The sequence below is a fragment of the Pogonomyrmex barbatus genome, unplaced genomic scaffold (genome assembly GCF_055798465.1).
Source record: "Pogonomyrmex barbatus isolate J1 unplaced genomic scaffold, ASM5579846v1 scaffold17, whole genome shotgun sequence".
Lineage (NCBI taxonomy): Eukaryota > Metazoa > Arthropoda > Insecta > Hymenoptera > Formicidae > Pogonomyrmex > Pogonomyrmex barbatus.
The window spans coordinates 4,325,541-4,335,427 of NW_028297113.1; the positions used below are offsets into that span (position 1 = coordinate 4,325,541).

General features: G+C 38.9%; 2 protein-coding genes across 2 annotated transcripts; both read left to right on the top strand.

The window, feature by feature from the left end:
* The first annotated feature begins 262 nt into the window (after nucleotides 1-262).
* Nucleotides 263-4,488, top strand: LOC148937085 (uncharacterized). The gene is made up of 2 exons (XM_089074442.1): nucleotides 263-2,358; nucleotides 2,431-4,488. The coding sequence occupies exons 1-2, from the start codon at nucleotides 547-549 to the stop codon at nucleotides 4,486-4,488; spliced, it is 3,870 nt and encodes a 1,289-aa protein (XP_088930568.1). The 5' UTR covers nucleotides 263-546.
* A 201-nt stretch (nucleotides 4,489-4,689) lies between these two features.
* Nucleotides 4,690-9,586, top strand: LOC105427830 (uncharacterized). The gene is made up of 2 exons (XM_089074466.1): nucleotides 4,690-6,952; nucleotides 7,413-9,586. The coding sequence occupies exons 1-2, from the start codon at nucleotides 5,111-5,113 to the stop codon at nucleotides 8,961-8,963; spliced, it is 3,393 nt and encodes a 1,130-aa protein (XP_088930592.1). The 5' UTR covers nucleotides 4,690-5,110; the 3' UTR covers nucleotides 8,964-9,586.
* Nucleotides 9,587-9,887: the final 301 nt, after the last annotated feature.

Here is a 9,887-nt window from a genome sequence, read left to right on the forward strand (position 1 = left end):
TACTTATTCCCTTACTAAAATTAAAGCTGAGTTACCTTCTCCCGTCAAGTATGGCATCCGTTCGGGACTGATTCACTTAAATATGTCACAATTCTCACCGCTATCCAGAGGTTATCAGGTATATTAGCCAATAATGCAAAATTATTTATTTAAAAAACATTTAAAGAACATTTTTTATATATATATATATTTTTATATTAAATTTTATTTTGTTTTAATTGTATCAAATTTAAAATATTTGCCTTAAATTTAATTTATTTTTTAATGTAAATTAATTTTGATATATAAACAGTTTATAAAAATATAAAAAAATATAAAAATTTTATGTTAAAATAGATATTTTTCAAATTATTAAATGCGGCTTTGCAGTTTCTCATTTCACAGCTCTAATAACAGGGTGGCGCTATAGCGATTGCAGCTTTTGCCACGACCGCGATTCGCAAATCTCGCTTTTGGAATGAGGCGGTGATCGATCAAATCGTTGAGGACGGCGATACTTTTTACTGCGAGTCCTACGAAGACGTGGACACCAGCGATCGTCGAACAATGTCCATCCTCGACTTGAAAAGGACTCTTTTTCTTCAGGAAAAATTTAATGTGAGAGTCAAGATCGAAGATCCGGCGTACGTGGGAAAATTTCGCTCGCACAATCCAACGGAACTTCATCTGGCGAAGGCGTTGGAGTTGTTTTTCGAGCGGCACAACGCCGGGATATTGACATCACCGGTGCTCAATATAGCTATCTGGAAAGACTCGAAGTACTACTATATTTTTGACGGTCAAGCACGACAAGCATGCGGCCAGACAGCGGCCGATGGGATCAGCGGATCAGCCAAGCTGTTTCTCGTGAAGGACTTGATAGGGCTGCTGTTCATTATCCTTGAGAAGAGTAATGTGCGAAACGAGCCCTTTGTGATTTATGCCATATTCATCGACGATGTCGAGACGGTTTTTCCGGAAGAACCCGAGGAGGCTGCGAAAACGCTCGGACTGCCGCAAAGAAGACCGAGCGGTTATAAAATTCCTCGAAAACATCGGGCCTTGATACATGGCTCTTATCATCTGACTCATCCCGCCATACTGGAAGCTCTGCGAGGTAAAGGACATCTGATTCTCGCCGTGGCGGCATTGATATATTCCCGGCTGATCAGTGCCGACAAGTGGACGACCGCTTTGCTCGATCTGATCTTCAATCAGTCCAACATCTACCTGATCGATCTGGCCAGAGCTCTAAACAAAAAGCTCGACGATGAGTTCGAGCTTCGGTTGGAGGACTTGATGAGCGACATTATTCTCGGGGTGTATTCCGCTAAGGTGAAAGTCGACGCGAATGTGATGCCGATTAACGCGCAGAAGGATAATATTACTATCGACAGTGGCATAAAAGAATTCTTTGAAACGCGGGAAATCGGAGTGCTCGAGATCAAGAACATTTTTTATGCGATCTGGAAGGACGGTAACGCATACTACTTTCTCGACCCGTTTGCTTGTGATGACGAGGGCTTCAGGGTCGATCGTAATAACGAAGAACACAGGACAGGTGATAATATCAGAAATGCTGCCTGCGTAACAATGAATACCACCATGGACGGAATGGTGGAGATAATACTGGGAAATACCAACAGTAAGGACAAGGATGCTTACCTGATACATGGAGTCAAGGTGCTTTATGTCAAGACCGGAGGTCTCACGCCAGACGGACCACTTGAGAAAGTAATTTATCGAGAAAGAGGTACAAACCGCAGGCCGCAGGCCCCATTGCCACCGGCACCGACGGATACGATAAAAACGGATTTGATCGACGTAACGCCACGCTTACGACCAGATTCGCGTAAATTTGCAGAAGTGTTAACTCAATATCCAGATATTATGAAGAACATGGATCGATACATGATGACACTTGACGAGCCGGCTACTTTCATACTTGCGTTACAGAAAGATAAAAAAGTAATGAAAGTAAAAGAGGAGGAAGAGGAACATTTAATAGGCTTTATCAAAGGTTATAGAATGGTAAATGCTCATCGTCTCCTCCTCCGCGGGACTAAAAATTGCTCGAACAAATTATTTAACGAGGAATCACGTGGTAGACAAGGATTAATAGCCGCCTTGACTGCGTTGGCATATAGAAGATTGAAGGATCCGATCCGTTGGCGAAATATAGACATAGATCAGATTATCGACGTTAGCAACAAAGCTTATGAGCAGATTATAACTTGGATTAAGCAAGGTCGACCGGAATGGGAAGAAATAGAAATGGTAGAAGAGGAAGAGGAGGAGGAAGAAGAAGAGGAAGAGGAGGAGGAGGAAGAAGAAGAAGAAGAGGAGGAGGAGGAGGAGGAGGAGGAGGAAGAGAAGGAGGCGGTAGTGGAAGAGGAGGAAGAGGAAGAGGAGGAGGAGGAGGAGGAGGAGGAGGAGGAAGAAGAGGAGGAGGAGGAAGAAGAAGCTGAAGAAGAGGAAGAAGAAGAAGTTGAAGAAATAGCACGCGTCCCGAGTCATTTGGATATGTCTCTTTTGCCCTCCAAGTTGAAGTTAGCTGAGTACGATGTTTTTTTCAAGACGAGAATGAACATCGCCGATGGTTACGCAGATCCTTTGGCTAATCTTGCGGAAGCTCTCGAGCGTTATTTTGAACGACATACCGAGGTAGTGTTGGAAAATAAAAGATTGATGTATGCCATTTGGAAGGAAGATGAAAAATTCTTTTTGTTTAATTGTTACGGCGGCGATTCAGAAGGATGGCGTATTTGGAATAATGCAGCTAGTTTCATCGTTACGGACAGTCTCAACGAACTGGTTGATCTCCTTTACGGTATATTAGAGTACAATGATCCGCGTTTTTCGCTTCATTTCGTGGCTCTGGAAGCAATACAACCAGAAAAATACGTGTCACCTGTAGAAATTGCGATCCCAGACGAATGGATGACTGAAAAGTTCCGAACGAAGTTTTTACCAATCACTGATGACGATTTATTGAAACTCGAAGAAAAACAGCCGGATGTCATTGAAATGGAGATGGCAAAGAAACTTGTTGATTACAAAGAAGAAGAGGAAGAAGAAGAGGAAGAAGAAGAAGAAGAAGAAGAGGAAGAGGGGGAAGAAAAGGAAGAAGAGGAAGAAGAAGAGAAGGAAGAAAAAGAGGAAAAGGGGGAAGAGAAGGAAGAAGAGGAGAAAAAAGAGGAAGAAGAAAAAGAGAAAGAGGGGGAAGAGGAGAAAGAAGAGGAGGAAAAAGAGGAGAAAGAAAAGGAAGAAGAAGAAGAAGAGAAGAAAGAAAAAAAGGAAGAGAAAGAAGAGGAAGAGAAAGTGAACAAAGAAGAAAAGGAAAAGGAAGAGAAAGAAGAAGAAGAGAAAGGGAACAAAGAAGAAAAGGAAAAGGAAGAGAAAGAAGAGGAAGAGAAAGGGAACAAAGAAGAAAAGGAAAAAGAAGAGAAAGAAGAGGAAGAGAAAGGGAACAAAGAAGAAAAGGAAAAGGAAGAGAAAGAAGAGGAAGAGAAAGGGAACAAAGAAGAAAAGGAAGAGAAAGAAGAGGAAGAGAAAGGGAACAAAGAAGAAAAGGAAAAGGAAGAGAAAGAAGAGGAAGAGAAAGGGAACAAAGAAGAAAAGGAAAAGGAAGAGAAAGAGAGAGAAGAGCAAGAGGAATACGTGGAGGAAGAAGAAGAAAAAGAAGCAAAAGAAAAAGAATGGAAAATGCCAGAGAAACTTTTCATAAATCCATTGCTGGAAATCAAAGAATCTGCACAGTCCGATGCACCTTATCGTTTAAACTTAGCTCTCTTGACTTCTATAGTGAAGATTCAAGAGCCGACTAAAGAAGAATTGAGTTTGCCCGAGGGGATAATAATGGAGAAAATGAAGTACAATCATCCACCGCCATATGTGATGCCTCCAAAGAAAGTGCTTTGTGTTTTGCTGGAAGCAAAATTGGCGAACAAGTCGATTCCTTCTCTCGTATCAAGATTTTCAATTGATTCAAGATTGGAAATTAAGAAAAGCGAGTTCCCTGCTGATGTCGAAGCACCAACGACCGTGTCATTGCTTCGAGATGCGAAACTTTCTAAGATGATCAAGTTATCTTTTGGAAAATATTTATACTCGAGGTTGCTACCGATACATATGATTCCTCTAAGAGCTATCGATGAGAGTTATATCCAAGATGAAGAAATCGATAAAGCAAGTAGTGAAAAATACCGTAAACGAGGAAAATTAGAAGAAAAGAGAAAAGACGTTATATTAAGAAAGTTATCGACATCTTTTGTTGCCAAGCCAGAATTGATACCAATTGGACCAATCATTAAGACTCCCGTTTTAACAGTGAAGTATCAAACATATTCCGATGAACGGAAACGAAAGAACGTGATGAAAATAAAAAAATTAACTCCTATTGTCAAAAAAGATCTATGGAAAAATGATCAAGAAATGGAAAAGCTTTTATTCAAATTAATATTTCCGAATTTTCGCCCTGATCCGAAGGTTAATACATTTCAATTATAAAAATATAATATGATATTTTGTGTGTGTGTGTGTGTGTGTGTGTGTGTGTGTGTGTGTGTGTGTGTAATATATTATATATTATATAAACATATAATCTAATTTAAAAGATATAAAAAAATTGCAAATTTATTTTATTATTGTTTATTATATATTTTATGAAAGCTTCTTCTAATTAAAATTGTTTTACATTTAGCTACCGGAAGAGAAAGATGATAGTGAAATAGAAGTGACGCAGAAAACGATAATTACTGCGAAAGATTTTGATAAGAAATCAGATATTTCATCATCAAAAGTTATTGGTTTCAAAGTAATTTTCTAACACAGTATTAGAGATAATATGATTATTTTCTATATATTCAAAACAAATCGTAATCGTAAACATTTAATATCAGGTCGATAAGAATTTTTTTAAACTAAATTAATATCTGCTTTTCCTTCAACATTTATAATTAGAATTTCAAGCCACTTGGTATACAATTTATCTGAATATTATTTCAAGGTTCTGAATGAAGATATAGAGATAATACGTGGTAATTCAAGTTTATCGGATCGCACAAGAAGTGGATTTCCTTATTACAAATCTTGTTACATCTCGGCTATATTATGCATTTTGACCAAAATCATGCTGGACGCAGATCGTTTTTGCGACATCACTTTGGATCAATTGATTCTTCTCACTAATGAGATCGATCAACAAATTGGCAGATTGCAATACAAAGATTGTAGAATATTTTATAACATAAATATCTTCAATGCAAATTTCAGCGTTATTCTGAAAGAAATGTTTTATACTCGTCTCGAGGATTCTGTATCTAACAAGTTTGACATGATTCTCGATAACTTTTTAAAACAGAATCAGACTATCATATTGGTACTATCAAATTGCGCCCACGCAATTTGGATGTCGGACGACAAGTTTTATTTATTCGATCCTTATCCTTGCGATGAAAGTGGAAAAGCTAATGAGGAAGGTTTCTGTTGTCTTATGAGGTTTCGCGATTTAAAATCTATGCTCGATAGAATTAAAGAAAACGCAGGCGAAATTGTGGGAAAGCCTTTTCATCTCTATATCATGTTTATTACTGACATGGAAGTAAAAAAATGTAAATGGAAACGAAAGAAAGATATTAAAGGTCGCGTGAAGCTAGCAAAAGACTCAAAAATTAGCGAAACAAAAAAAGAGGATGTGACGACATTATTAGCCGAGGCGGAAACTCCTCTGATCGAATTAGCTGAGTGGGTTACTTCCGATCCAGAATTAGATCCTCGTCGTGATGTCGCGATCGCCGGTTTCACGCCGATGAGGCACTACGAAGCTTTCATGTTGGAAGCGATCGTTTTGGAGAACGACATTACAACATCCACGTTAGCGCCGTTCAAGAAACCGTTGAGGAAACTCGATAGTAGTTATCAAGCTCAGGAGGAAACGACGGAGGCGCAACAAAGTTTATCGCCCGAGAGAATATTTCGTAACCATTCGTCCGTCGCGATTCCCATCGATCTCTGCATCATGGCGTGGTCGTTGATTCACGATCCTACGTCTTGGTCAGAACGCACCGTCAATGGCTTAATCGAGGCTGCCGTCGATTATGCGTTTGAAAACGTGTTGGCAAGCGAGGACACTTCCGTGAGCGACATGATCGACGCGTTACTGCCGGATTTCGAGATAGCGAATTATGCGTTTCACGTGGTGCTCGCGCCGTTGCATTACGGAACTCTGTACACCACGGAGGGGTGGAACCTCGCGGCGACTCTGAAGAAGATATTCGAGACAACGATCTACACCGGTGCTATCATCGCTTGCCGTTATGCTCACGTGGGCGTTACAAAACGGAATAAAAACTACTTTGCCTGGTGGACGGTCACAGGAACGAAGAACTTGAGAATGATCATGTCCAGCGATCTGAGCGATTTCCTCAAGTTAATCGTCAAGGTGATCGACGAACCGCAGGAGATTAAATTTGCCGTGAGGGCGGTTACCATATCCTACAGTCGAAAAATGGCGCCGGATTATAGGGATATCAAGGATCTTCACGAGCCGATGGTGACGACGACGTCTCTGGCAGAGATTCACCGAAGGGAGCTTCCGGAGTCTTACGACGTTGAAACGATATTTAAGCCCATCAGTCTGGCACCGAAACCGATTTTCGTACTCGGAACTGTAGCTCTTCGTGACCGGGATAGCCTACAGGAACCGCGAGCAAAACGTTGTTACTTTGTCGCGTTATTGACGACAGTGATAAAAAGAGACATTGTTCAGTCTCCACTTCCGGGAATGATCGACAAGGTTCTTGAAGTGGCGGAAAACTTGTATAGGAGATTCTCTGAACCGAAATTTCACGCGGAGCATGTCTTACGAAATGTTCCATTAATGAACAGGTTCTTTGGTCTTCGAGATTGTGCCACACCCTTAATTATACTGACGACAAACTGTCAAACTGGCAGAAACAATTTTTACTTACAAGTAAGCGCCAAAAATAAGAAAGAAAATTACCTTTCCTCTATCTTTTTATTTCTTCTGTAAAAATAGAAATAATGTTTTAATTTTTTTAATTAATTTTTTTAATAATGTTACTTCAATTCAATAATTAATTCTTTTTTAATATTAGATATTTATATCTTGTCATTTTCATTTCATTCCGTCGCATACTTCTATCTATTAAAAGAATTTAATTTTTCTATTTTTATTTTTTTTTTTTATTTCTTTTTCTTTATTCTATGATATTAATACAAAGTTAGTTATATTTATTTACTAATTATTCTATCTATTTTTATTTATTTATGTATATTTATTATAATCTATCTAATAAATAGTTTATGATTAAAATTTATTAAGTTAGTATTAAGTATTTAATTTTAATATTTTAACTTTTAATCAATAACTTTAATTTATAAATTATATATGTATAAAAATAATTGTTTAGGTGAAAAAGCATCTGAAACGTTACTTTAAAATGCACACAAGCGGTATATTGCACTTCACAAATTGCTGCTACGGCTTTTGGTTCTCGAGAGCAACTAACTGCTATTACTATCTCGATCCCTATCAGTGTGATGCAGAAGGTAGAAAATCTGCCAATGGCAACGCTTGCCTGTGCATCTTCTCTTCCGTGCATCAAATGGCAAAGCACATGTGCCTCAATCAATACGAAGGCACAACCGGCTTCTTTCTTCATAGAATTTACATAATTTCTATCAATGCATCGCCGTTCGAGGATGGCTTCCAGGAGGATCCGATGTGGGTTTACTTAGACTATCATTGGAACTTCACGTATTCAATTGTGAGGCCGTGTAAGAAAGTAAAAAGTAGCAATAGTAGGTCCAATCCCTTAAAAATTACTCGGCAATTCTGGAACAATTATACTATTGAAGTGATTGGTCTGGTTTACTCTGTTTGTGGCACGATCGGCACGTATGACCGTCGCTTCGGCGAAAGAGCCGGAAAAAATCGCGTCGCTATATGCGTGGCCGTCCTGGCAATGCAGAACATCTGTCATCCTTCGCGGTGGAGTCCGGCCATCTTGAACTCGGCCGTGATTTGCGGGGACCTTTACTACACGGATAGTCTGAAGAAAAATGTAACGCGAAGGTGCTCGAAGGTGGAAGACAGATTCAACTTGCGGACCTCCCTCAGAATATTTCCACACTCGTGGACCGTAAATTTCGGCACGAGTGTGTGCGGAATTCTGTACGGCGATAAAAACAGATTAACGCTAACTGACGCGTTAAGGTCGGCCTTCGAGGAAGCACGCAACATTATTATCGAGTGCAACGGGATCACCTTGGCTGCATTGGCGGCCAAGGACGCTTATTACATCGCCGATCCCTGCTGGATCGGCCCGCCGTTGTTCGCGAAGGATCGCGGCGCGATCTACGTCTTACGTTGCAAACACATGGACATTCTAATATATGCGATCACGAAGATGCTCGATACCAATCGGAGGCTCGGTGTACGCGTCACGCCGGTGAACTTCGCATTCGATCAAGATTTCGACGCGGATTCTAAATTCTGCGTCGCGAGAAGAAAGATCTTGCCAAGATCTTTGCGAAAAGTTCCGGAGAGAATGGAAGATCCTGTCACACCTATTCCCGGAATGGTCGCCGATAAGGATTCCTACCTGCAGTATCGACGACATCTCGCCCAGGGTGTCACTGGGGAGTTCCAGCTGGAAAGTTTCCAACTTCATCGTGCGGAACTGAATCCCGAAATTGCAAATAATACGATCGTGAGCACCAAATGGCGTTTGAATCACGGTCGAGTGCGTCCCCGGAAAAAACCTCCCTTGGATCCTATCGAGACAACGGACGATTCGTTGGAATACACCGATTCTGCAACTGATTTGGTACATCGTTCGCGAATTTTCGACACGGATTCAATTACCGCAAGCGACCATTATTCAAGACCAATTGACTTTGCCAGCAACGCTTCTCCATCTGGAATAGAATCACTCGAGAGCGTCAGCAGAGCGTCGTAACTTCATCAGAAAGTCGTGTAAATTTTGATAAGCATTGAAATGTTGCTGAAATATTTTAAAATATTTACGGTAGCCATTGATCAAAAGATCTCTTAAGCGTTGTTAAAAAAAAAAAAAGAAAGTATTCCGAGAGCTTCTAGCAAATTAAAGCGGCGCGACAACCGACATAAAAAGAAGAAAACAAATGTTGGAATTTTATGGTAAATGAAGAAAGATAATTCTTCTAGAAGTCGATTAAGAACATAAGTAGATGTTTTTCCTTGAGATATTGACGTAACGATGGTATGATGATAAAGAGCAAACTAATTGCGGTTTTATGCGATTACATATCACAACATTATACAAGATCGATCTAAAAAATCTGACGAGGTTTTTATTATTTTACTTCTTTAAAAACAACATCTGACAAAAACTTAATGATTCAATAAAAAGAGAAAAAAGATGTGGAATATTCCATTACCTACAACAAAACTATTCTTTTTTTTTATATATAAATGAGCGCTCCATCATTTATAAATTAGCACCTGGTATATTTACAACTATTTACGATAGTGATATATAATATATACATAATATAATTTGCACGTGTATATGTAAAATGTAAATTGATAATTAAAATATAAATATCATTGAATTATTAATAAGAACATCAAAGAGTTATTGTTATTGATTAATAAGATTCGATCATAAACGATAAATAGTATGTAACTATTTTTATTAATTTATATTCTATGACCACATAATATCTTTCTATCAATAATTTCTAAGTAATTTTTAACACAAAAAATATCACATAATCGACAAAATTAATTGTGTGTGTGTGTGTGTGTGTGTGTGTGTGTGTGTGTGTGAGCATTTTTAATATAAATTAAAATAAATGTAATGAAATATATTATATATACTTAAATAAAAAATTTTTTATAT

Coding starts and splice junctions, on each gene's coding strand:
- LOC148937085 (XM_089074442.1), top strand. CDS start 547: ATGTCCATCCTCGACTTGAAAAGGACTCTTTTTCTTCAGGAAAAATTT. Junction 2,359..2,430: donor AGGAGGAGGAAGAGAAGGAG/GCGGTAGTGGAA, acceptor GAAGAGGAGGAG/GAGGAAGAAGAAGCTGAAGA.
- LOC105427830 (XM_089074466.1), top strand. CDS start 5,111: ATGCTGGACGCAGATCGTTTTTGCGACATCACTTTGGATCAATTGATT. Junction 6,953..7,412: donor GAAACAATTTTTACTTACAA/GTAAGCGCCAAA, acceptor ATAATTGTTTAG/GTGAAAAAGCATCTGAAACG.